We start from the raw sequence: 25,570 nt of genomic DNA, 5'->3' as shown, positions 1-25,570 counted from the left end.
GTCAGTCAGGCCTGAGGCAGACTGTCTGAAGAGCTTCAGACAAGTGAGAGAGTGCAAGACCAAAGAAAGGAATGCACTCGGACTGATAAGGTCTGGATGGACCAACCAGGATGAAGCAACGATAACCAATGCGACTGCACAAGGACGGTAGCAGCACTCACCATTGACAGCGGCAACGAACAAGCAAAGCAAGAAGAAGGACACAAGGAGGTGAGGAAAGTCTGGGCCAAAGTCTGATGGGGTCGGGAGGAGCCTTTCTCTGGGAAATTATGGGGCCCCGAGGCCGACGAGTTTTGCTCTAGGGGCGGACTCTCGGCCCCAAGCGGGACGAACCATGGCCGGCCGAGTCGGGACAGAGATGTTTTGCTCATTTCGGACGGCCCAGTATGTGACTTGTCTCTTACTAAGAGACCGGGACTTATGAGGCCATGAACCGTGGGCAGAGGAGAGGTTGGGTTCAAGGTGCCATGCATGTGCAGTCCATGTCCAAGTGGGCCGTTCCTATCTTCGCTCGCAGATGGCCAGGGTCTCGGTGTTTAACGGCTGAAGTCTATGGGCTATTAGCAGGTGAGCGTTTTGGAGCTTTTTGGACGCCTTTTCTGTCGTCTGGGTGTCCCAGGCACTCTTTAGCATGGTTCACCCAAGGTTAAAACCTTTACAATATGCTTATTGGCAACCTTTTCGAATATTCATCACTCGAGAAACACACCGTCAATTGAAGACATGCGGCTCCGCTTCCCTGGTTGCATGGCGGTCTCGGCGTTAACGCCCAGAAACTAAGAAAGATCAGCAGCCACTCAGCGTTGCCGAACCCCTGAAGTCATTGAACAGTTGGAGAGATTCCCATGGCCGTGGTAAGGCCGGGCGAACTTCACACCAAACGCAATTTTTTACGCTCTGTGGCAAAACACGCATTGAAGGACAGCATCTGCACTTCCAGGTCGCGAAGCCTCGCTTTACCAACATGCAAGGGCTGTTCCATCAACAGACCACATAGCGGCCGGTCTAGACTTTGCTATGACCAACACAGATGGAATCGTGTGATGTTGGCAAGAGTTGGGGTATTGGGGTATCCCTGCTCACGGGCACTACTCCAACACTCGGAGACCAGTCGAATTGGAGCAGACAGACTCTATCATTTGTCTATGTGGATGGTGTTCCTCAACCACCAACAAGACCCAAATTAGCTCGCTAGCTTGATCGATACCGGACGGGGCATTTGGGTCTTGCTCACGACGGCGTCATGTGGGGGTTCATGGCCATCTGGGGAAGTGGTGGGACTGAGTTGGTTACCAACTCGCCGGGTCTCGATCTGCCCCTTGATCGTATTGTATCTTAATGATACCGATACTAAGGGATTGGTATAAAAAGCTGAGATGATAACCGAAAGTGCTCTCTCTTCCGACTCAAGTAGAGAGGTCGTCACCAACCAACACGAGTTGTTGGAAATCTTCGTAATTCCCTGTTACACCCTTCATTCTCGCCATGCTGTTGTGTAATGTACATTCTTACATCCGTCGTGAAATAATATCTATTGTCCAACCCCTTTAGTCCTTCTTCCACACATCCCTCCACCACTGCTTCAGCCCATACGCCTTCTCCTCCGCCTCGACGTGAACCCTCACATTGTCCCCCCTCCCGGCCAGCGACTCTAGCAGCCCCGTCTGCTTAGCTCTGTGACCAGTACCACCAAGTGATCTTGCTGTCCCGCCCGCCGCGCGGTCTCGAATCTCGCGTGCCACCGTAGGCGCCACATCAGCAAAGCAAGAGTTGAGCTCCCGCTCGAGAGCATAATAAGGCTTCTTTGCCAAGTCAGGCGCCATGAGGTTGTAGCTGCGCGCCAAAGTGTTGAGATGCTCAATCGTGAGCTTGTGATATGCGTGCTCGGCCTGCTCCCATGCCGTATCACGGAACGGTCTTCCCACGACTTGCGGAGCTTCCTTGACCCCCTCTTCTTCAGCCTTCTTCCGCGCAATCGGGTTGTGAACCTCTTCGGCGGCGGCATATTCCTCTGCCCTCCGCATCTGCTCCTGCAACGAACCGCCCCTCGAAGAAATCATCCTCGCCACATGTCTCCGCCAATCATTCCTCAATCTTGCCCGAAACGCCCCAGCCGCTTTGACGAGCTCCTGCTGCTTCTCGATCCACGGGGGTACCATGTCCTGCCGCTGAATCATCTTGTTCATGATGTACTCTGTCGTGTCAATGAACGGATTATCAGCCCTTGCGTCTCTTTCAATGCCTTTGCCTCGAGGAATGTTCTTGAATTGACCCCGAGCGATGGCGTTCTCGATGCGCTCGTTGGCAAGCGCCGCTAGCCCGCTGATGGTGTTTGGCAGTGCCCTCGCCCCTGGTTCAAACCTCTCCCGCAACTCCTTTCGCCAAGCCTCCTTCTCCTCTTCGCTCATACCGTTTTTGGCCTTATCCTTCGCTCCCGTGCCGACATACGTAGACACCCTATCCCTTGCCGTGGCAACCTTTTGCCCTGGAGACCGAGTAGGCTCCCTTTGAAGCCGCATATCCACCGGCGGCGGCTGATACTTGCCCCTAAGGCCAGGAGCAAGCGGCTTCTTTGCGTCATCCAGCATCCTGAGTACCGTATCCGCCGTGTTCTCCTCCCCCGTCCAAGCCTGCGCCGAAGCAATGTGTCTCGTGCCCTCGCCCGCTGATGACGACAGACCAGCCTCCGTAAAGGCGCCCGCATGTTCCGACTTGAACTTTGCATCGGCAATCTTGCTCAAGAGCCTCTCTTTCAACTCCTCCGAGAAGCCCGCATCCTCAACTGCTCGACGTCCCGCTCTTCCGCCGGTGAACAGGGCTTCCTCAGTAGCTTCCTCTAATCGTCGAGCCATTGGGCCCAACTCCTTCTCGGGCGCAGGCTCTTCTTTCTTGACTTCTTCATTTTTGGCTGATTCCTCTTGTTTCTGACTCTCATCTTGAGGCTTGTCGGCTTGGGATGAGAACCGGGCGAGTGGCAATGGCCCTCGTTGGCGAGAGAGCTGAAGACATCGCCGGCAAACAAAAGGCGTCCGACGGAGAGAAAGAGCCGCATTCATGGTCTCTTACGGTAAACGAAACAAACAATTTAGAAATGGAGAGAAATTAGATAAAAGCGAAGCCGGCAATGCTGAGTTCCAGTCTGCATCAAGGTCGCGATCACGGCAAGAAGTTGATGACGGCAATTTGGCTTAGTCAGCCGTTACCTACCCTGAAAACGCCTCAAGCCAACAGCTGCCATGGATCCCGGCATGGATGTTAACATCGTCTTGATGAATTATCTGTTGAAAAAGTCGGCCTAGCTATAAGACGATAACTCCATCTGCCTACACGATTGAATCAGTTCCCTTGTTTGTCCTCCCCATACCACACACAACTCAACTTTGTTGAATATTTGCGCCAAAAATGGATCCCTTCTTCACCCTTACACCTCCAGCAAAACGTGCCTCAAAGGAAATGATAACATGCGACAATCACCGCCATAGCAAACACCAAGCCCATCGAGGGACTCGCATGGAATGATGCATCCTCCTCCTCCTCCTCTTTGCCTTCTTTCTTTTCTTCTGGGTTGTTGATAATGTCTTCATCTGAAAGGTCAGGCCTGATCTTCTAGACACTGCTGCTGTTCCCATGGATCTCGCCACTCGCAATGTCGATTGTAGCTGTAAGACCTAGTACCTCGCCATCTTTGTCTAGGGCAGCGGCTCTTGCAAACTTGGGGTGAGAAAATCCTTTGAGAAGGATCTCCGTTTCGAAACCTGTGCGAGTCGAGTTACCGATGACCTTGCGAGAAGTTGTCACGTTCTTCTCGTCCTCGCCAGCGTACTGTCATTGTCAATACTGAAATAACAAGCCAATATCGTGGAACGTCTTACCACCTCCCATCTGGCCACCTTGGTATCACCATTCCACGAAAGATAGATGGTAGCGTCTGTCGTCACATTTCCCGGGGACACGGATGCAATTGACGGGCCCCATGGTGGTCGGCCATCCCATTCCATCTTCCACGCGCGGTAAACCGACATATCCATGTCCACCTGATCTTCATGATCATGAGGCATCACCCCTCGTTGGATGTCCATGGCCATTGTTCCGTTGGGAAGATGCTCCGTGATGCCAGGGTTTGCACCCCAACCAACCAGGAAATTGCCGTTGTCCAGGCCTTGAACGCTTCCCCCAGAGTCAGACGAGATGCCTTGAGGATGATAAAATTCGTGCAAGAGCTTTACTGTCATCTCTTCATGGTCGAGTTCCACAACAACCCCACGAGAGCAGTTGCCTTGGCTGCAAGCGCCCGTCTCGCGAACCTGGTTGTCAAAGAAGCTGAGCCGACTCTCGTTTCCTTGGACAAATCTCGCATTGTACTGGTGAGCAAAGTTTGTTGCGTTTCCGTCGCTGAGGTCTTTGAATTGATTTCGTTTGCCCCCAAGAATCCACCGCGGGTTGAGATCCTCTGCTCGAAGGAGGGCGATCGCTGATAGTGCCCTTGATGACACCAGATAGTGGCCGTCCTTAGTCTGTTTGAATGGTGAGAATGCTTCAATCAATCCGAGAAACAAACCCGTACCTTGAACACGCTGTCCAGATGGAACCAGTCAAAGCCTTCGCCTCCCCTGAAAGTCGTCTCGGGGTTGTATTCGAGCAAGGTGTCGTTCAGGTTAAAGTGATTCGACGCTCTCCACACATTGGTGACGCGGTTTGTTTCAAGCTCAACTTCCTGAAAGACGGAATCGCTGAGCCACCCATCCATTGCTCCCCCAAGAACCGTCAGGTTGAATCTAACGTCTTGGTACACCGACATGATGGCAGTTCCCGTGGTGGTGAATTGAAACTCGTGGATGTCAGCTTCAGTTCCACCCAGACCATCCACTGTGACCGTCCATTTCTTCTGGTACGTATTATCAAAGATGTGACAGAACCCCCCCTCGATGAAGGTGAGATACTGGAAACCCTGCCTCTCCTGCGCGCGGGCATCAAAGGCTCGCTGGTACTTGAGATCGGCATATACCAGGCTGAGATCCTTGCTCGAGAAGATGGCGGGCCCTCCTTTGCCTCTGTACTCCAGGGTCAGGAAGATGTATCCTGAGTTGTCGATGAGATTCGGGTCAAACGTGTTGACCTGGAACAACGGGGCAACGATATCCGAGGACTGGAAGGTCTGAGAGGGGAATTCGCCAAGATAGCCGCGATTGTAGGCTTCGAGATCGCCAATGAGAGGCTTGTCGGCAGACACAAAGGCGGAAAGAAGAATAAGGGCGGTGGCCGAGGGAAGTAAGGAGCGCATCTTGAGAGATAAGCCAGGGTAACTCGTCACGAATGGAAGGTCCAAGAGGTTCAGCCAGCGAAACAAAGGGTAGAGGTCCAAGAAGACTCCAAAACGACACCAACTTCAATCTCAAGACAGGTCCAAGACTCGAGTTGTCAATTTCGGTGATGTAAGAGGGGAGTTGAGGTGGCCCGCAGAGAAGGTGAGGTCACCTCTTGACGTTGAGGTTGCCATAGAAGGCAGTTGCGCTTTCTCAAACAGGCCCAAGATTCTCTAGCCAACGCCCCTGTACCTGCCGGCACGATGTGACGATGCAGAAACAGCAAGAACGCTCTACTGATTATGCTCACTCGAAGGCAGAATATCTTGGTTAAAAGGGACCTTGATGAGTCTTGGTGTAAAGATAGTTGAAAACAGTTAGAATGCGTTCTAATTCAGGATGACGACTCCCTGATGTTTGAAGAGACACTGAAGCATTTGGCATCGGCGTAGCATGAGGAACGGGGAACGGTTCACCATCTGATATCCCATAAGCATTATCGAGGAACAAAATCTTGTACTCTTAATCAGGCCGTAATCAGAACCAATCCGACCAATATTCTCTTCAGGCGTCATCATATCCATAATGCTGCTCTATGCAGCCCGTGGGACTGAACACTATATAACGAGCTCCAGCTCCAGGCCGACAAATTCCAAACCCGCTTTCTAAACACCATCAATCACTTTTCTTTTGTGAGCCAACCCTTTCAGGAGTCGAGCCATCCGAGAAAGAGGCCCCATGCTCAGGCTCGGTGTCGCGGCTCGCACCGGTGTCTCCTGTATATATATACCCAATCCATATCCATAACTCCTCATCCCACAGTGTATTAACATATATGTGTTTATGCCGTCATTTTCAACCATGAACATTTTCGCAGAGTCGGCAGTCTTCCTATATCCGCCCCCCTTCGACAACTTCTCGCTCGAGAACTTCGACCTGCCCAAATTCACCTGTACGCCGTCGCTCCATGACCCAGCGAGTTGCGCCGCTGTCTTGCTCTTTGGTATATGATATACTGTCGGCTGAGCCCTTGTGCCGATGACCCATGCTGGGTCGTTGAGGGGTGTCGCCAGGTTCGGGGATACTGGCATTATTAGAGGGCTCCAGGGGGCTCACCATGGCGGATGGTGGCATGCTCTCTTCGGGATCCGATATTGGTGACAGTGAAATGCCGCTCTCATAGACCTTTGATGTAGGCCGGCTGACGTTCAAAGGGGCAACCTTAGCATCCTCCCGCATGTCGGACTCGAGCGGTGACAACGGCGGGACAGGAGGCGGAGGAGAGCCCAAGCCCGGAATGCCACCCGTCAATGTTGGGCTTCCGGAAATACTGATGCTGTCTGAATCGTGGCTAATGGTGGATAGCACTGAGTTCTTTCGAGCGTGGAAAGCAGGCGGGCTCGAAAAGTTGGGACCCCAAGGCGAACTGGATAGGTCGCCTCTCTCTGACCGAGGAGAGCCATTCTGGCTGGAAACGAGACTGGCCTGGGATCCTCCCCAGGCTCTGGACCGAAGCCGAAGTAAGGCAGAGAGACTCATTTCATCACCACGGTCCCCGAGCAGAGCCAGCTGGGCAAGGCCGGGACTCTGCAAAGGTGTTCCCCCACCAAACCCAGGCATACTGAGACTCATAATCGAGTTTCTATTAGAATACTCGGAGCGCTCCGTAATAGGCGTGAGATTGGGCTCTCTTGACACCATGCGACCACTGGTGCTGCGATCCAGACCTCCCTTAGGACCGAAGAAGCCGCCGTTGGCGTATTCGTAGTCAACTGTTTCAGACCCATGATGCGAGTTGGTAGGTGCCGAATAGAAGCCAAACTCCTGACCATACCACCCATCGCAATCGTTGGCCAGGGCACTAGCATTTGCCTCAGCGATGATGGCATCGTCGTCGAGTTCAAAGTCAGCCAAGTCTTCGTATGGCTGGCCATAATCATCGTAGTCATCGATGCCATCAAGGTCCTCCTTGAACGACTCTCCGCGATCTGGGGTATCCGGAGAATGGCTTGGCTCGGATAGAGGCGTGTCCTGTAGTGGTGGTGATGAGCTACGTTGAAATTTACCCGACGCCGCCGCCTTATGAGCAGCTGCGGCGAGTGCGGCCTGGTAGGCGGCCATGGTGCCATCTGAAGGAGCCCCTTGATCCGCAGTAGAAGGCTCGGCTGGCGAGTTGGACTCAGAGCTATCCTTCGGAGCCTCTGTCTCGGTACTATTCTTGGCTTCAACGCTCAACGAGGTATGTGCTGTTGATTGTGAGGCCGCCGATTGTGCCGAGAATCGGGTCGTCATGTCCGACTCCCGCTTTGTGTCATCCTCTTTTGCTGCCCGTCTTTCAGATTGAGCTTGCGCGAAAGCGCCGGCTATCGGCCGCCCAAACTGATCGGTATCATTGTTGTCGAATATCGACTCGTCAAAGGGGGTGTCGTCCCATTCTGGAGGGGCAGCAAGGTCCTCGGCGAACTCGTTCTCAAATCCTAGTATTCCATCATCGAAGTACAGGTCATCATCGTTAAGCGAGCGCCCCATGTTCATGGGGGGCAGGTCTTGGTTCTTCTGGAATGCGGCCTCATTCTCCAAGCTGGGCACTCGCGGCACATCTAGACCCTGGATTCCCAGGCCACCGGGTTGCATTTGTTGTATTGCCTGGGGATTGATGGGGAGGTTGGGAGACAATGCTCCAGACATGTTGGGAGTATATTGGCTCGTCGCGAAGCCGATGCGGTTGCCATCTGCGTCTCTTGGGGTCGGTATGAAGCCTGCACTGAGTGGGCTTGTCAGCGACGACGTTGGGTTGGATCGTTGGAAAACGAAGCCAGAAAAGTTTTCTTGGTCGTTGTCGGGGTCGTCAAGGTTATCGTCCAAATCCTCGCCCACCATAGGGATTTCTTCCTCGTAGATGTCGTCTTCATAATCCGCGTTGACACCAGGGATCCTTTCTTCCAGGCCATCGTCATCCATCATGGCGTCGTAATCGAATGCGTCATCGTCAAAGTCGTCAAACCGAGAATCTCGTGGGCCAGAAGGCTCGCTTGTCTTCCTCTCCAGCTCTCGTTGTCTGTGTCTGTCCTCCAGGAGTTTTTCCTGTTTGGCGGCTCCAATCATGTCGAAACTGAATCTTGAGGATGTGCTCTTCATGTGTCGGGGTACTGCTGATGGGATGTCCTTGCCTGATAAACCAGAAAGCGAAGGCCCCCTGGAACGGCCAACTCGGACCGAGGCAGTCGACCTTGCATAGATGGAAGCATTGCTTTCGATTAATCGGGATGCTTGTGGTGACCTTGGCTGGACGGAAATTGGGCCCTCGTCTTTTGGGGGAACTGGGGGTGCATCTGGTCCAGGGGATGTGCTCGTTTCTAGTATAGGATCATGTGTCCCTCTTGATATTGTGCTTGGTGTATTATTGACTAGCTTTGAATCTTGCGAGTAAACGGACTCGGAGGCGTTGCTGGGAATGCGCTGGGTTGAGGTCGACACGGGAGCTTGCTCAGGCTGTACGGCTGGCGAGTTTGGAAACCTTTCTTGCTCAGGAGGCACAGCAGAACCAGGGACTGGTGAGGTAAAAGATGCCTGCGAGGGATCCTTGGTAGGCACATTCTTCTTTGGTCGTGGCGCACTGAAATCGTGAACTCGAGTACCCTTGATGCGTGGATCGTACATGGGCTCTTCCTTCTGTTTCGCCATGGGCAGTGGAAGCAGGTCTGGCGCATGTTGGCTGTTTTTCCGCCTCATCAACAGAGTGGACATGGGGTTCTTGAGGAACGGAAGACCCTTCCTCGGCTTCGGGTTCTCGGTATTGCTGGTAGAGTGAACAAGCGAGGGAAGGTCTGTAACAAGCCGGGTACCTGCAGGACGCCGGCCTGTAGGCGCAGGTGCAGAGTTCTGAAACTCCGTAGGCGTGCTAAAAGAAGATGCTGCTTTCGTATTCTTCAAAACTTGGGGAGGTGGCCTGGTAGATGGGGGAACATTCGCAGCAAGAGTTGGTTGTGAGGCTGAATACTGGCCCACCAGACCAAGACCTCTTCCACCGTCCATAGCTTCGGCAGCTTGGGCTTCCATATCGCGCTGATAGTTTCTGAGGGCGACACCACCGATGAACCCGGTTCCGCCGTTGAAGGGCGACTTTGGTGTCTGGTGAGGACGAGGTTCTACCTGACTTGCCATGCTAGCATGTTGTTGATGGTGCCGCGACTGATCGAGCTCGTCTGACGTAACGCGGGCTATAGGAGGAAGAGTGGGAGGAAGACCGGAAGGACTCGACAAGGTTGGGCGTAGGTCTGGTGAGAGCACATCGGAAGGGAACGGCGCAGAGTGGCCGGCCGGGGGTGAAGTAGTATGTTGATCGGGAGATGGCGAAGCAGGATTCGATGGCCCTCGTCGGTGGAACCTCAGATGGGACAGCATACCGGCGGCCAGGCTTAGATCAAGCCTGATGAATCAAAATATCGGCGGCGGCTGGGGTGGGGGGAGGGCGGGAGGACTCGAGCTCAGGTAGCGGGATAGCGCAAATGCGCAGCGTGCCGTGGGGCGGCAGCTGATGGTGTAGGGCGAGGCAGTGGACAAAGTGGCCTCGATGCGATCATGACTCGAAGGGTCGTAGCCGCGGGAGACTCGCGCACATGGTGTTCAGCGGGCAGGCTGCTGCGGAGGAGGGTGCTATTCGGGCGCGGAGCGGCGTATCGATAGTGGAGAGGTTCGCAGCGTAAGCCAGACGCTGGATTGGTGATACGAGGGTCGGTTCGCGTAGTGTGAGGCTATGGATGAGGGATCCAGCCATGTACGCAGTAGTGAGATGTTTTGTCGACGAGAGTGAGATGGGATGTTGTCGGGAAGAGGCTGAGGCAGTCCCAAGTGGTATCCGTGGTTGGTGACGGGTTTACGGTTTCAAGGCGTCCAAAGCCTGACAGGGGTGAGTTGCACGTGCAGGAGCCACTCGGATGCGACTCTGACGTGTTGCCGAGATATATGAGAGTTGACAAGAGGGATTAAGGTGATTTCTGTTTCGAACAGAGTATTGGCTAATAGGTACGGTTTAATTGTTATTGGACCAATATCAAGGGACGATTCGAATCACGGTGCGGGTAAAGTTGTTTAGGACTTTGGTTGACCGCGTTGGATGTAGCCCCGGTTGGTGATGCATGTGTGGGGCTGTTTTGGTGGTTGCTGCAAGGTGTGAATGCGCCTCCTCTATAAAAAGAACAAGAATCCCTTGAAAAAGGTCATTCACCTCCATTTGGGCCTTGAGCAACCGTCTTTCTCCCTCGTGACGGTTGTTTACCGCCCTTGAGAGAGAAGCTCATCTTGTCCGCCCTTGACAAGGGCCTTTTTAAATTGCTCTTCGTCTCCCTCATGTTACTCGGCTCCGGTCGTGTTCAAGTGGACTCGTGATAGCCTCAGGTATTTGACCTGACAAAGTAATAGCTGACCACTTGTCCTTGAAGTCTGAGACAAGGTATTTCCAGGATGATTCTTTTATCCAAGACCCCGTTATGAGGGAACGTTTGTCTTGGTAAAGTTTCCCCGATTGGACCCGTACCTTTCTACTCATTTCACATTCCTGAGACTTGACTCAATGGTTTCCTTCATCAAGGACAAGACTCCAGTTTTCTGGAAATGTTGACCGAGCGATATCAACATCAGGACAAACCTTCTTTACGTTTCCGTCGTGCTAATACGAAAAATGTGCTCGAACCTTGTGTTATCGAGTAACCAAAGGCCGGAAAAGGATTCTCCACTCCTACAGGGATGGCAGTTCCGTGATGGAAGACGCGGAGCCGGGCGCAGACAAGAAGACACTGCTGAGATTCAATTAGCACATTGTCCCCTAAGGGTGCTAAGATATAAAGGTGTTTTTAAAATGGTATTTAAATTGGTAAGCAGCAAGAGATCTAAAGTATTGCTTCTTTTTAAAAGGATTTCTTTATTCTTTTAGGGCATTGTATAAAGTACTGTCATTAGAGAGATGGAGGTCTTTAAAGGCAGAGCTAAACTGTGCGCCTTTGGTGTCTTGTTTATGTCTTGACCCGCTTAACGCGGTCTGAAGGAAGGATGTTTACAAGAACTAGGACTCCGCAGTTAATGAATCCTTTGCAGGGCATCCCCTCAACTCGACTCGTCAATTTCTCCTTTGGTGATCGCGCTGCGATCTGCCTTGCTTACACCCTCTACCAAGGCCTTGGCTTTGCACAGCCCGGCGCGGCAGCCCAGGTTATTTAGCGCTCACCCGCCACAGAGATTTGAGTGCCAATCGCGCCAAAAGCTGACCTGGATGAATCAGCATCGTCAGGCTGGCGGCCCTGCCTCGCTTATGGCGACTGTTGTCACAAATGGCTGCAAGTTTGCGTTGTTTGGCGTCTGGAGTTGCCTCAAGTCCAGGGTCGGCTCGGCCAAAAGAAATGGGGAGACACGGGGAAATGCCAGCGCATGAGCGACAGCGGCATTGACAGCACCCCATCCTACACTGTCCAAGATTGGACAGTTCTTGGCAGCAGCCCACCGTCATGATGGTATCGTGGCACAGAGGACCCGTCAACTGTTCCAAGCCACAGGTTATTGAGCGTTGAGTGAGGCACAGGCTCATATCTCCGCAATCTCCTTCCACAGGTCGATGGCTACACAAGACGAGATGCCGACTTTGTCCTTGGGAGGACAGCAGACATCTCGGCAGACCTCATCATCGACCCATTTTATGTGCCTACGGTCTCGGCGCTGCGAGGTGTTATTACCGATCTCACTGATGACGCACGATACATGTTACCCTCGAGCAGATGCATGTGTAACGTCAGGGCAGATAGTGGACGGAGAAGATAACCGCTTTGAGGGAAGAATCAGGACAAAATGAAACAGAGCCGTAGAGGCGAGTTAACATGCCTATTGATGATGGCAGGATAGGGCGTTATGCATCGACGTTTGGGGCTTGCTGCAACACATTGGATGGATCGATATGTTGAGACGGGAGGGAGCCGCTATGATGCGTGCCTGGTACCTGAGTCTTGGGGTTTGCCTCGTGCCTGGTTGCCTCTTCCGGCCTCACAAAACACCAAGACGTACTTCATCTACAGTTATTCGTCACCCCACACAATCTCCCAAAAGGTGCAACACCGCTCTCGACAATCGCCAACTCGCCAATGTAACGGCAGCATGTCTTGGACAATGTCACTTTGGAAGGGACCCTTGTCTGTGCCGCAGTGCCGGTGGCTTGACAGGAGGCGCCGCCAACCGCGAACGCTCCACTGCTGACGACGACTCCTTGGGGTTCAATTTACGGATATCGGCTTCTGGACGCGACAGCTGGTTCGTCGCAAGCCATTCAGATGACGAGGACAAGGCCGGATCGGGGCTCACATCGCGGGAGACGGCACCGCGACGCAACGCAACACTCACGGGATGTGGGCACAAACTCGACGGACTGCTACTACACCTCGCAAGACGACACCCAACGACTGGCTGAAACAGGCGAAATTCAGGAGATTCGACCTCTGGGCGAGGAGTTGTCTTGGACTCTTGGCCACATGAATCCCACAAATGCGCAGGGATCCATTGAGTTTTTTGAGTCTTGTATCCATGCGCTGCATCCCTTCCTCCCACAATCCCGCTCCCGCAAGGCTGGCAGGTCGAGCTTGGCCGCGCAAATCGAAGCTCTTGGACGGCAACGATAACTCTTGGCTCAGCAAGCCGGTGACCTGGGGGAGGGCATTCTAGTGCCTAATAAGTCGGTGGTCCTCCGCTGAGGCCGTTGCACTGCTCTCCACCCCTTGTTCGTCCCCCGCCAACTCGCTCCCGTCTTCTCCTGACTTGTGTTGTTGCTTTGTTTGACGAGTTTCCCAACTGCGCTGCACTGCACACATCAAGTCGTTCATTTCAACCATTTTCTCCTGGCATCTTTTCCCTCTGGTTCCGCGTAAACATTCTAGACCGTATCTCGGCATCTCGCCTTTTTCTTTATGGGCAGCTGACGCAGACTCGTCCTCGCTCTCTCACTTCATCCACATCTATACGCCTCGCTCGAACCTAGTCAGTATCTCTCACTGCCAACATTCCACACGACGTCAGCGCTTCAGAATTTGGGCGAGAATCAACTGTACGCCTCTTGTTCTCGACTGGATAAATCGGCAGTGATTATTTTTCGCATTTCCGTTATCCGCTTATCATCACCGGCCTCGGCTGGAACGGCATCTCTATAAACACCCTTTCAAGTCCACTTCTCCCCCGACCCCAGACTTGGAACGTGGTTTACAACTTCATCACTATATGCAGCTTCGTCGCATCATGCTCAACCCAGTGTGGAAATCACCCTCCGAGCTCGACCATCAACTTCCAAGCCACCATGACAGCGACAACTCTTTGATGAGCCAGCTTGGCCTAAGAAACGTCGTCATTTTCTGCTCCACCCGTGTTTGGCGTGGAGGGTTCAGGCTCCTCCTCCAAGCCTCGGCCTTGTTTTTTGCTGTGTTTGTGCTTTTTGGCCTGTTGCCTGCACGCATATCGGGCGGCTCCTTTCACAATGGTTTTCTATCATGGGGTTCTGAGCCGCTACCAGAAGTGAACCTGAGGATCGTGGTATTCGGTTCCCCCGATACCATGGGTAGCGCCACCGACGCCTCACGAAGCCGCCGAACGTGGACTGAGGCACTATGCGAAGAGGTAAGCTAAATCAACAACGGGTTCTAGCTATGTAACTAACATCCATCCCAGCTCGGCTGCACATCACACATCTCCCTCGTGCCGTCTGGTGGTCCCAGCAAAGGTCTCGTCAACAGCACTCTCTATGAAGTGGCGATACAGAAGCTGCTCGACATAACCCGACACACCGACGTCAATGAAAAGCCTGCTCTGGATTACGACTACCTTTCTCAGCAGTATCCAGCTCCTTTCCAGGTTCCCAGTCTAGCAGATCAGGTACAAGAATTCCTTGCTATGCCGCCGCCTGAAACCACCCCTCGCGAGACATTGTGGATTTTTACCTTTGGCTCCTGGGAAATCTGGAACATGGCGGCCATGCCACGAGAACACTCGGAGGAGATTATCGAGATAATGACGGACGAGATCATCGACCAGGCCGAGATTCTGTACCGGGCATCACTGGACCCAAAATCTGTTGCCTACTCGGACTTTTGGACCAATGCCACTGAGTCTCAGGTCGAGGAGCTAACTGCCCCTGGCGCCATTGACAAGGTCGACGAGCGCAGATTTGAGAGCTTCCGCATCGTGATCCCAACGCTTTTTGACATTTCGATGACTCCCGGCTGGAGTGGTCGACCGAAGCCGCCGTCCCCCAACAGCCTTGCCGAGCAGACGCGAAATGCTGCCGAGCTCACCAGGCACTGGAACAGAATGGTTTCGTTTGCAATCTCGCAGTGGAGGGAGAAGGGTACGAAAAAGCCCGATGGATTGGTGGAAGAGGGAGCCGAAAAGTCGAGCAAATCCAAGAGGGACGATGCTGCCAGCAATGCTGAGCACACCAACAAAACCGAGAAAGCCGGCGATCGGGTCATCTTTGCTCCATACCCTCTGCGAACTGGATTCAAACTCAACCCCGTCAGGCCAATCCTCGATGCCATGACAGAGGAGGAGATGCAGCGCCTAAAGGTGGCAGACTCGCTAGGGCGTGGAACTCTATCAAGCAACGACTCGATGCGGTTCGCGGATGTCTGGACACCATGCGTCAAGGGCAAGACGGACGATCTGGTCATCGAGACGAAGCAGTTGACGGCTGAATGTCAAGCCCCCGATGACCACCTATTCTACGACTCGTTTACCATCAGCGAGAGGGCCATGAAGGGTGCGGTCAAGGTCATGGCCGAGGATGTCCACAATAACATGTTTGATCGAAACATTAAGAAGGGCTGGTGGGGTAGAAGAACATAACCAGGCAAAGTGTTGATTCAGCATTGTTTCGATGTTGTGATAGTAGCGTTGGTTGATACCCGAGCGTCATACGAGGGAAGGGGGAAATCATGCATAATTCAAGACAGGATCAGGATCGGTGAATGGCGTTTTAGGAGGTCTTGGTTCATGAGTCGATAGACCTGAGGCGGTCCATCTTGTACTTTTATATAATAGGGGTCCGGAGCATTAGCATAGCCAACAGCTTATTTATTATGTTTATGTTAACCATGGTTCTGGTAACTTGTGTAAAAAGCTCTGTGCACTGTCATCATTCCCACTTTAAAGTTGACCTCCCCGGGCCGACCCTTGATGGAGCACCAAGGGATTGGATTTGTTGGTTCAGCGCCTCTCCCGAGGTCCAGGTGGTTGGCGCCATCTTGATGGATCTTGGGGGAGACGCTAGTGATGGTATTTGTCTAGGTATCCAGGTGTTCGTAAATGGGTAGGGTTAATAGCGAGTCGCCAATGCGGGTTAACGCATTTTTCGTATTCGACTGCCGAGTGCAGGTGGTACGGCATTTGCGAGTTGTCGTATCCATCTCGTGGCGGAGACAATGACCGGGACCCTTGTGCTTCTAAAAGACACCCCTGTTCTACTGGAGGAAATCTGTCTCCTAGCGTTGATATTCATCGTCACTTTAGACTTATGAATCAAGTCACTGGTGCAATCAAGGCAACGCTTGGTTGCAAAGGATTAAAGCATGTGTTTCATACCATTGCGAGCCTGGAGAATATAAACACCTCAAGAATCTCGGCTCGCAAGATGATACGATGGGTGGATCGCTCAAGAGCATGCCATTTTAGAGTCTCTTCTTCAAAGATGTACTACGTGGAACGAGGTCCATGATGTGTTGGAAGCAGAGCCTCCAAAAGGCCAAAACACGAAACTCGTCCGTCATGACGGGACGACTAACAAAATGGATGTGTCCAAGGTCACTGGTCCACCAAGGTGGACTTTACAAGAGGATAACGTACTCAGAGCTTTTCCAGTCTATGTTCCTCGACCTGAGTATCCCACACATTCTTTGGAGGCAATGGGCCCAGGGCGCACCCGTGGCGCGACAGTTGTAGTCTAAGGTATGGCCTACCTTTGAGAAATCCCAAATCTATTCTCTAAATGCGCACGCTCTTCTTCGGGTCACCGAATGGCTTTGGCGGCCAACACTCGTTGCGCACGACCCGAGTCAAGTCTCGGGTGCCTCCTCTATCTCGCGCGATCAGGCGCGCTGGATCATGGCGTCACGGTCAGGACCAGTGCCGATGTACTTGATCTGCTCAACTTTAGTAATCGCGGTCTAGGTCAGTATGCGCCCGCTCCTACCTTGACTCCGACAAACTTCTCGATGTACTGCTGGTGGTCAGCGCTACTGTTCGCTCTGCTAGCGCATGTGAATATGCTCACCTCGACGTAATCGCGGGCCGCCTTGGGGAGATCGTAGTAGGTCTTCGCGTTGGTGGTCGGCTTTTGCCAGCCTGGCATCTCGTGGTAAACCACCTCGGCTCGTTCCAGGATGTCAAGATCCGCAGGGTAAGAGTCCAGTTCCTGTCCAAACGGTGAGCGGCTCCACAATCTATCATGATCTCGTTGACATTGCTGACCTCTCCGTCGATCTTGTAAGCGATGGCGATCTTGATCGTTTCGAAAGTATCCAAAATGTCGAGCTGCAGAGCGTTAGAGCGTTTTGACGCGTGTCATAAGCATGCCAGGGGCGCTGTCTACCTTGGTGAGATTCAGGCTGTCGTAGTAGTTGATCGAGTTACTGTACTTGACAACAACGAGGTCTGTGTATGCTTGTCAGTTGTGTTCCCTACTACCCAGGGATTGAGGTTGTGCCTACCAAGCCTGAGAACGGTTAGTTAGTCTGTCAGCTGCAAAGAACCATGATGAAAACTCACCATCCACATCGGCGTCTGCGGCCAGTCGACGTTCCCTAAGTCTTGTCAGCGGTAAAAGTTCGAAACCTCCACGGCGCTTGTGGCCTCACCCATTCGCGTCCAATCTCCTGGAGCTTGGTGCCAATCCTGATGTTGTCATTCAGCTTTAGAGTGGCTTCAACATGGTAATTAAGACGTACTCTTCGGTATCTTCGGTCTTGAAGGCTCCCGACCCGACACGGGTGGTATCTGTTGTTTGTCAGTAGTGAATTACGGCCTTGGAGTAATCAACATACAAGCCTTGACCACTCCAACCACCTCTGTGATGTTCTTTGGGTTCAGTGTGAGTCCACCAATGATACCAGCAAGCGTAGTACTTGAGGAAGTGACGAACTATAGTTATTTATGAGTACTAGTGCAAACTGAAAGGCCAAGTTGACGGAAACTTACTGGGTAGGAGCCATAATCAACATCGAGCATCAGTGCCTGTTCAATTCAGTACTATTCGTTTAGTCATATGATGGGAACCTTACGTTTGCGCCTTCGATCACAATCTTGGTGTTGCTCTGCTGTGCGGATCTCATGAAGGATACGCCGTCCACGACGTACTTCTTCAGCGTCTCCCTGTACTCATCGAAACGAGCAAGTTCGGCCTTGATGTCGTATTCGAACAGTTCTCCGAAGCGCTTTTGATAGCCATCGGCCAAGCGCCTCACCTTCTGTTCGAAAAGTTCAGGGTGGAAGACGTCGGTCAATTTGATGCCAGTTCGCTGGGAAAGTCAGCGCACAGTCCGCCCCCTTGACGTGGCTATCTCTTACCGCTCTGCTTGTCTGATAGCAGGGGCCAATGCCTATGGCGGACGTTAGAATTCGTTGCTTAAATAGCGTCGCTAGCACGACGATGACCGAGATTCTCCTCGCTATTGAGATTTGGGAATGCTTGCAATGAGGTGACAGAAGCAGAAAAGGATAATCCGACATGCAGTCCTGGGGGTAGCGTACCGCGTTTTGTTGTTCCGATAGCTGAGTCTGGGGTAGACTTTAGCTGCTGTTTCTCAACGACAATCTCGGAAACTATGGGACGAACCTCCAAGTTCCCTCTCCTCGAGACCATCCACTGCAACGTGCATGTCCAGGAGGACATTTACCCTGTCAGAAACAAGAATCCGATCATGTACCGCAACCAGGCCCTTGTCCTCGAGCTCCTGGAGCTCGCTGAAGAAACTTGGGCTAGAGGACAGAGTCAGTCTTCTTGACATGTTCGTTTGAAGGGCGCGAGCCAGGCGAGACATCGACAAGGTGCCGATGCGGTAGTCGAGGTAGGGGTGGAGGGCCATATGGAGACTAACACGTGAAAGACTACGCCCGAACCGATGAAGTTCATGCTATGATACTTGTCAGCCTCGCTGCTGCCAGCTTGAACGAGCATTATCTTTCACAAACCATTTTGGGTTGATAAGCCCAGAGGGCAAGAGGTGAAAGCTGTCTCTACGTTAGCAGCCACGTAGTCCTTTCAGGTGTACTGGTTCTCACCTATACGAAACTCCGTTTATACTTGGCACCAATTAGCAACACAATATATATATATATATGGAAAGAATTCGACCAACCGCACTTCGTGTCCGGCATTGTTGCCCCCCTTTGGCGATAATTAGCAGGTATTCCAGCGCAAATTTGTTGTCTGGGGAGGTTTGGGGGATTGGTGGAAGCCGTAGGTCGACCGGAATCTGCCTGCGTTGCGCTTACCGCGGCTCGGGCACAAAGTTGCGCCTCTTGGCACTGTCCATCAACCAATTTGCCTTTCTGAGTACACAGTATCGTTAGTGCTTGGGTGTCATCGGCTGTGTTGGGTCCTCCTCGAGTACTCACGCCTTCATCGCCTGCGGAAGTCCTGGTCAGTATAATGAGATGGAACCGATATCGGCTGGGTGCGGGGAAGGGGTATATTTCAGGTAAGGGAGAAAAACATACCCCATTGGGCCCCAAGAACGACAGTGATAGTCATTGTTGCTCAGGATCAAGTTTGGCTGTCGTGGGTGCCGTCGTTATGATTGCAGAGAAGAAAAAAGGCAAAGTCACGAAGTTTTAGACTGCTTCCGAAAGGTGCGTCAGAGACTCTCAGGGCCGCCGCGTGATTTAGCGGGGTACTTGCACATGGAGGGGCATTTCTTCGATTGCTCGACGGCTTGTGGGGCGCGAGTTGACCCATGCAAATCACCGCTCGATAGTTCTGGTAAGAGATACCTCTCGAGACGAGATAGAAATGCCCTGGCAAAGGTACTTCTTAACGACAACGACAGTGATCTAGTGCCAAGAGATGCCCCTCCATCCCACCATCAAGTGCTCCTCCGAGTACAATCAGAAGGTACTGGATGAAATGGTTTGAGGCATTTTTGAATCTGTAAGGTACCAACTATACTGTGCCTATGAGTTCGTAAGCAACCCAAGGTGTCGACCTACACTTCATATACATATTTCGAAGCGCCCAACCTGACCAGACTGACACCCATGACAGTTCATCCGAGGGATGCTTGATGTTACTGATATTCCTGCTATAAAGTAGGAGTATGGCACGCTATCAAGACTGAGGAAGCCCCGTTCTATGGGTAGTAGAGACTGCTTTGAAGGCTGGTTTCTACACTAAGAGTTAATAGTTATATTGAATTAATATCTTGTATTGACGGATCATCGGAGAATGCAAGCCTGGGTGAAGATCTAGAGTCATGCAAGCCACTTCCAGTCATAGCTTAGTGCTTTAAGCCGACTGTCTCCGAGATCGCTCCCAACAAGTCTGCGCAGCCATGATGAGCGAGCACAATTCAAAGCGTCAAACGATCAACAATTACAGTACTCGGTGGCATACCTATGTAGGTGCTTTGGCACCTCAGCTCTCTTTCCCAGCCGGCAACATGGCCATCTTCCCGTTGCTAGCCTACGTACAGTAGCGTAGCACTGCCGTTTTAAGGTGTCGGGAAGGGCATCGTCATCATGCAGCGACGTCACCTGGACCGAGCCACCCACAATCTTTCTGCAAACCCCGGGCGATCTTTGACGATCTTGAGGCCAGCCATCCTATTGAACCAGCAATAATTAAGCATCGCCATGTCTTGGCCTCCCCCCTGCACAGCCTTGCTGATGCCCATGAGGTCACGGAGCAGAGCCAAGCCTTGGGCGTGTTCAGCAGCCATGGATGTCGGGCGCCTGCTCTTATTGTCGCCTCGCCCTGGTGACTGAGACCTTCCTGTCTTGCGACTTTAATAAACATTGTCTTGGCCCTCGCTGCCTGCTCCGCCTTGACGTCCTACTCCGAAACCTGACCTCAAACATCCACGCGACCCCACGACTCCTGATACAGTTCCTCCGTTCTCAAGACTCATTCTTTGCACGCGACCTCCTCGTTCTTTGCCTCCCCGCAGTCTCGGGCATCACTCACAGCGGAAACCTACATCCCATATACCTGTCGCGGTCACCCGGGCCGTTTCTCCCTCTTTCACAATGCCAGAAACAAAATTCAGCCCGTCCTCGTTTGCAGGCGACATGCAGCTACGAACAAGAAAGGCGCGCAACTTTGACAAGGTCGAGCACGACCTGCCCGACCCTAGAAACCCAGCTTTACAGCGAGTTCAGACCGCGGCGCTCGCTGCCCCTATTAACATCTCGGCATGGCTCTCCCGTCTCGCGAACCTGAACCCTTTTGGCAAGGCTGTCGATAGCGGCGATATTGTCTGGCTCTTTGATAACACGGCGTACCGGAATCCAGACACGAATGAGTGGGAGGCCGAGTTTGTTGCCGCTGTGTTCGAGAACGAGCCCAAGTGTCGTGTTGCAGACATTGTATCGAGCATCGCCAAGACGTTGGGTATTGCAGAAGATGCAGCAGAGCGCGATGTCATCGAGGAGAGGATAATTCCGTTCCTCTGGGACATCCAAGCCGCGAGAGTATTTTGGCTTGAGCATCGTAAGAAGGAGTTGAGGTTGGGGCCGACGAGCGTCAACGGCATCACGACGAGTGTCATGCCCCTCGAGCGCTATCATAAGGGATCTGTGGTCGATGCGATGGCTCTGGTGCCTAGGGAGGTCAGGGGCATACTCGATATGCAGACTTATTATGCTGGGCCTGAAGGATGGGGCGTCATTTCAGGTTCGTCTTTGGCCCATGTACCAGTATGAACGACCACTAACATTCTGTAGATATTGACGACACCATCAAAGTCACCATGACAAGCGATCCTCTAGGAATTCTCAAGTCCACATTTGTCGACGAACCTACCCCAGTTCCCGGGATGCCTGAGCTTTACTCGGATCTACAGTCCCTTCTACCCCGCGACACTCCTTGGTTTTATCTTTCTGCTTCGCCCTACAACTTGTATCCGCTGTTGCGTGACTTCCGTGATCGTTACTTCCCACAAGGCACACTTGTGCTAAGAGACTCGAGTTGGCGGACTGTCGCGGGCTTGTTGTCGGCGTTGACGATGGGGACGGAGGAGTACAAGGCCGACCGCATGAAGAAGGTTCACTCGTGGCTACCGAAGAGAAAGATGATTGTGATTGGAGACTCTACACAATCTGATCCCGAGGCTTACGGCGAAGTGTAAGTTGCCCTGCATTGAACCTGGTGTCTGTTACTAACAAGATGCTGTAGGTACCGAGCCTTCCCCCACTGGATCAAGATGATCCTCATCCGCAAGGCCACCGATGTCGCCTCTTTTGGCATCGAAGAGAAGAACCAGCCTGAGCGTTTCGAGAAGGCGTTTACGGGCGTGCCGCGCGAGGCTTGGCATGTCTTTGAGGATCCTAGCGAGTGCCGGCGGATTGTGCGCGATGTCATTCGCAAGAGGTCGTGGTAGGCTTTGTATAGGATTGTTTACTTTGATTCAGTTGTTCTATCTTTAGTTCTGGCTTAAGGTTAGGTTGTACAAGTATTGGCTTTTCGTGGGGTCAAGTTTAGGTACGGGTTTTGCTCTGGCTGGCGTGTTTTGGTTTGAAGGGTGCTTGTTTCTAGCAGTTGTTCGATTCCGCCTTGATGCTCTGGTTGGATAGTGTCTTGGCCTTTGAGTAGCTATTCCTGGGTAACAATAAATAACAGGTGTAAATTGTGTCAAGTACAAGTATCCGTGTACCCTTTTGTTCTTGAATCCCTTTACCCACGAATGCATCATTTCTGTCATCACAATCTGTGTCATTCTGTCTCGACCTCGTCCCTCAATGTCTCCCTCTCTTTGTGTGCCATTTAGTCTGTTGTGATCTGATAAATCACTCGTATTTTTCCAGGTCGTGCTCACCCTCCTTTCTTTTTCTAAAGTACACAATCAACAGATCTTATCCTGAGCTGGGATGTATATATTCCTCATCCCACAGATCCCTCGTATCCAGAATCCTCGCCAATCGTGTGGATGAGTAAGACTCGTCGCTTCGCCAATGAATCTCGACTCTATTGTTGCCTACGCCGCCGCGCAGCTTCTGCTCAACGGACTTCCTTGCAAGGTTTGGCAGGAAAAAGTGGAATTGAGGGCCATCCGCGAGCACCTTCTCTTGGGCGAACTTGATTAATGAAGCATCTACCGGGTCCATATCGATTTGACAATCAAGGCTGCTCGCTTCGAGATTCACAAGCCAGTATAATAGCAACGTGGGGCTGGTGTGGCCTCTATAAGAGGCAGGTGAGTGGCGATAGGGCTCGAAAGCGAGACTGAAGTTTAAGTTGGTGATGAGATCGAGGTAGCGTCCGGCGACGTCGGTAAATGCCCAGTAGGCATTGGGATGGCTGTAGGAGAGAGAATTGGAACCGTAGAGAATGGGCGTGCCTTCTTCGAAGCTGAAGTCAAGTCAGGGCCCTGGCTTCAATCCATCAAAGTCAGGTGTACTCACGCATACTTGCAGGTAAATATAATGCTAGCGGACAAATAGCACCACTTGTGATGCTTCTCGCTGTGCTCATGAGGCGGACCCTCGATGCCTTGTTGGCAGACGCAATGTGCCCAGCCAGAGATCTTTCTCCGAGGGGGTGCACCTTCTCTGGTGTAAGAGAACTCAGGCTTCAGATACGCGGAAGAATGAAAGAAGACATGGACGAGGCGAGATCCGAAGAGCTCTGTGTAGATCATCTTTCGGATCTCTGGGGGAAACTTCTTGAAGAAGGGGGACTTGGGTTGGTCACCGACCGTGAGGAAAACTACGGACGGCATGGGGGATAGGTCGAAAAGGGGATAATCCAAGACGCTCAAGTTAAGATAGGTAGACAAGGATTTACAGAGAAAATGGTGGGAGAACTAAGGGTTAATTTAGAAGTCAGTAGTGGCAGAATTAAACCGTCCATGTCCAGTCTGAGCAAACATGGCTCAGTATTGCGACGGCAAGACGTGGAAACATGCAGGAGAAGCTCTAGAAATGGTGGGTACTCACTATAGCGGTAGTCTTGAAATGCCCTGCGCATGGCGTCCTAGGTCTCGCTATTGGTGATGCAGTTCTGAATAGCCCGCTTGTAGGCGAGGTGCAGTCTAGAGTGGTCACATCGGCGAGTACCCGAGCCATCATGGAGCGCAGACTCGCGAGCAAGCAAGAAATTATCGGTCCCTTGTATCAAGTTTTACTTCCCTTGTTTGGACCCCGCCCGGCTCCAATGGTTGTAACGCCAATGACAAGTTTTTCGATCAGTAGCTTCTCCGCTTGTGAGTTCGCGACTGAGCTGGTCATGTTGGTGATTGTCGTGGTTAGGTTGTTGAGCGACGCGGTGACCTGCGCGTTGTGCGCTACGTTGTCCGCTTCGTTGTTCGCGATGGGTGTGTCGTGAGTTGTCTTCTTCTTCTTACTTGTCTGTTGGGCCTTGGCAGGGGCGTTTCGCTTTTTGGCCTGTCTGAGCTCGTAGGTCTTGCGGATCTTCTCATACCTTGGGCTGGTTGTTGGCCCGTTCGAACAGAACAGAACAGAACATCCATATGCAGCCGAACGTTGGATCAAACACGGCTTCCCATTTGATGAGCGAGACTGAGGCCATCTGGATCTCCATGAAGATCATGCATGACTATGATGAGTAGAATGGATACAGAATATAGAAATAATTAGATAAAAGTTGATATTATTTTATAAATTTACCATCTTCTTAGTATTAGAGGGCGATAAGTATATCCCTTGGCACTGGCGTCTCGTTTCTTACTTGAACCCGGTCATAAGGTCAATATGCAGATTTATAATCATTATTCTCGCCAAGTTCTTTTCTCTCCTGGTTCCATGTCTATGTCTCATATCCTCCCAGTTTGCTTCTTGTCTTAAAGCACCCCGCCCTCCCCTCAATCCTCTGTCTCTTCGTCCGACTCCTCATCCTCTTCATCAGCATAATGAAAGAACGTGATCTTGACAGGTGGGGTTCCCAAGCCGACAGGAGCCACTCTCTCCAGCGAGTATTCAAACCCGTCTTTCAACTTGTAGTGCAGGTCAACCTCCAGGCGACAACGGTCCACGCCAAAGAACACGTCAAGGAACTCTCCTGCAAAGCACGCCACCAGACTACCCATCGCTCGCTCGTGGGCTATGCCCTCGGCTCTTCGGGCGTCGTAGTTTGGCGAGCTTTTGACTGAAAAGTTGATTCGCAGCTCGACGGGTGTCTGCCGCTTCTCCAGGGCTTGGGTGATGGTGTTGAGCTCCCCTGTCATCGGCCTCACATCGTCACCCCCGAAAACCATGGTGTTAGAGTACACTTCGATGGATCTGATGAGGCTGGCGGGGCGGAAAGTATCTTGGAAGTGGCTCATGTTGTGGCCCCCATCAAAGGCAAAGACGTTGGATGTGTACAACAGATGGATCCCTTCTTCGAACCTGGGTTGAAGTTAGTCTCATGAATAATCAGTCACATGAAGAAACACTTACGCCTGTTTGCAGGTGCGAAGAATCTGTGTGGCCAGACGACACGACCTGTCCTTGTCCTCGTGGTGAGGATGGGCAGCATCATCATTGTCAAGGATCTCTCTGACGCAGACATGGTGCGTCCATCGGCGTGAAACAGTCATCGACATATTCTTCTGAGGAGTGATGTAGTGTGTCTCTTTAGAAACAATGTGAACTCGGCGATCCCCAAAGGCCTCGCGGTAGATGAAGCGGCGGATCTCGGGAGGGAACTTGGTAAAGAAGGGCGATCCATCCTGAATGCGGCACTCGCTGAATCTCGAAACGTCGGACATTTTGGGTATTGAGAAATGTATGTTGGAATGTCTGATGCTGAGATTTGCTGTGAAGAAGAATGTCGAGTTGAAGATGTGGAAAGGGGGAAGGGAGCAAGAGAAAGGGTAATGGGATAGCTCTTTTAAGAAGATTCAAGATATCATATTTAGGAAGAATAATATGAGTCCTTGGGGAGAACGAAAATGGAAGTTTATTCGTTTGGAGTGGTGGGCAGCTGGCCACCAGTTCTAGGCCTCAGATGTTTGCATGAGGTTATCATCACTCTACCCAAGCCTGACCAGCAAGTGCCTGCCAATATCTGAGGGTCTCCTCATCCTCATGGTCCATAT

General features: G+C 52.1%; 9 protein-coding genes across 9 annotated transcripts; 3 read left to right on the top strand and 6 right to left on the bottom strand.

Moving 5' to 3' along the window:
* Nucleotides 1–1,547: 1,547 nt before the first annotated feature.
* Nucleotides 1,548–3,056, bottom strand: MRS44_007495 (uncharacterized protein; the record flags this gene model as incomplete). Its single annotated transcript, XM_065620552.1, has 1 exon — nucleotides 1,548–3,056. One exon carries the CDS (start codon nucleotides 3,054–3,056, stop codon nucleotides 1,548–1,550), a length of 1,509 nt encoding a protein of 502 aa, XP_065476624.1.
* A 550-nt stretch (nucleotides 3,057–3,606) lies between these two features.
* Nucleotides 3,607–5,281, bottom strand: MRS44_007494 (uncharacterized protein; the record flags this gene model as incomplete). The annotated part of the gene is made up of 3 exons (XM_046271258.2): nucleotides 3,607–3,822; nucleotides 3,873–4,514; nucleotides 4,565–5,281. The coding sequence occupies 3 exons, from the start codon at nucleotides 5,279–5,281 to the stop codon at nucleotides 3,607–3,609; spliced, it is 1,575 nt and encodes a 524-aa protein (XP_046128966.2).
* Nucleotides 5,282–6,194: 913 nt separating this feature from the next.
* On the bottom strand, nucleotides 6,195–9,707 carry MRS44_007493 (uncharacterized protein; the record flags this gene model as incomplete). Its single annotated transcript, XM_046277738.2, has 1 exon — nucleotides 6,195–9,707. One exon carries the CDS (start codon nucleotides 9,705–9,707, stop codon nucleotides 6,195–6,197), a length of 3,513 nt encoding a protein of 1,170 aa, XP_046128967.2.
* A 2,539-nt stretch (nucleotides 9,708–12,246) lies between these two features.
* MRS44_007492 (uncharacterized protein) lies at nucleotides 12,247–12,961 on the top strand (the record flags this gene model as incomplete). The annotated part of the gene is made up of 2 exons (XM_046274036.2): nucleotides 12,247–12,691; nucleotides 12,732–12,961. 2 exons carry the CDS (start codon nucleotides 12,247–12,249, stop codon nucleotides 12,959–12,961), a joined length of 675 nt encoding a protein of 224 aa, XP_046128968.2.
* A 610-nt stretch (nucleotides 12,962–13,571) lies between these two features.
* On the top strand, nucleotides 13,572–15,170 carry MRS44_007491 (uncharacterized protein; the record flags this gene model as incomplete). The annotated part of the gene is made up of 2 exons (XM_046278772.2): nucleotides 13,572–13,946; nucleotides 13,998–15,170. 2 exons carry the CDS (start codon nucleotides 13,572–13,574, stop codon nucleotides 15,168–15,170), a joined length of 1,548 nt encoding a protein of 515 aa, XP_046128969.1.
* A 1,238-nt stretch (nucleotides 15,171–16,408) lies between these two features.
* Nucleotides 16,409–18,403, bottom strand: MRS44_007490 (uncharacterized protein; the record flags this gene model as incomplete). Its single annotated transcript, XM_065620551.1, has 13 exons — nucleotides 16,409–16,462; nucleotides 16,513–16,734; nucleotides 16,791–16,853; nucleotides 17,004–17,034; nucleotides 17,088–17,122; nucleotides 17,177–17,213; nucleotides 17,267–17,315; nucleotides 17,363–17,459; nucleotides 17,517–17,552; nucleotides 17,600–17,836; nucleotides 17,886–17,917; nucleotides 18,069–18,095; nucleotides 18,154–18,403. 13 exons carry the CDS (start codon nucleotides 18,401–18,403, stop codon nucleotides 16,409–16,411), a joined length of 1,170 nt encoding a protein of 389 aa, XP_065476623.1.
* Nucleotides 18,404–20,561: 2,158 nt separating this feature from the next.
* MRS44_007489 (uncharacterized protein) lies at nucleotides 20,562–21,913 on the top strand (the record flags this gene model as incomplete). Its single annotated transcript, XM_046272227.2, has 3 exons — nucleotides 20,562–21,207; nucleotides 21,258–21,657; nucleotides 21,709–21,913. The coding sequence occupies 3 exons, from the start codon at nucleotides 20,562–20,564 to the stop codon at nucleotides 21,911–21,913; spliced, it is 1,251 nt and encodes a 416-aa protein (XP_046128971.1).
* Nucleotides 21,914–22,385: 472 nt separating this feature from the next.
* MRS44_007488 (uncharacterized protein) lies at nucleotides 22,386–24,072 on the bottom strand (the record flags this gene model as incomplete). Its single annotated transcript, XM_065620550.1, has 5 exons — nucleotides 22,386–22,881; nucleotides 22,935–23,335; nucleotides 23,469–23,491; nucleotides 23,657–23,915; nucleotides 23,953–24,072. 5 exons carry the CDS (start codon nucleotides 24,070–24,072, stop codon nucleotides 22,386–22,388), a joined length of 1,299 nt encoding a protein of 432 aa, XP_065476622.1.
* Nucleotides 24,073–24,352: 280 nt separating this feature from the next.
* MRS44_007487 (uncharacterized protein) lies at nucleotides 24,353–25,240 on the bottom strand (the record flags this gene model as incomplete). Its single annotated transcript, XM_046282212.2, has 2 exons — nucleotides 24,353–24,878; nucleotides 24,930–25,240. The coding sequence occupies 2 exons, from the start codon at nucleotides 25,238–25,240 to the stop codon at nucleotides 24,353–24,355; spliced, it is 837 nt and encodes a 278-aa protein (XP_046128973.2).
* Between the last annotated feature and the right edge of the window lie 330 nt (nucleotides 25,241–25,570).

The sequence above is a fragment of the Fusarium solani genome (genome assembly GCF_023522795.1).
Source record: "Fusarium solani strain SB1 chromosome Unknown bctg00000004, whole genome shotgun sequence".
NCBI classification, from domain to species: Eukaryota; Fungi; Ascomycota; class Sordariomycetes; order Hypocreales; family Nectriaceae; genus Fusarium; species Fusarium solani.
The sequence above is the reverse complement of the archived record's forward strand: the minus strand, read 5'-3'. Positions and strand labels throughout refer to the sequence as shown.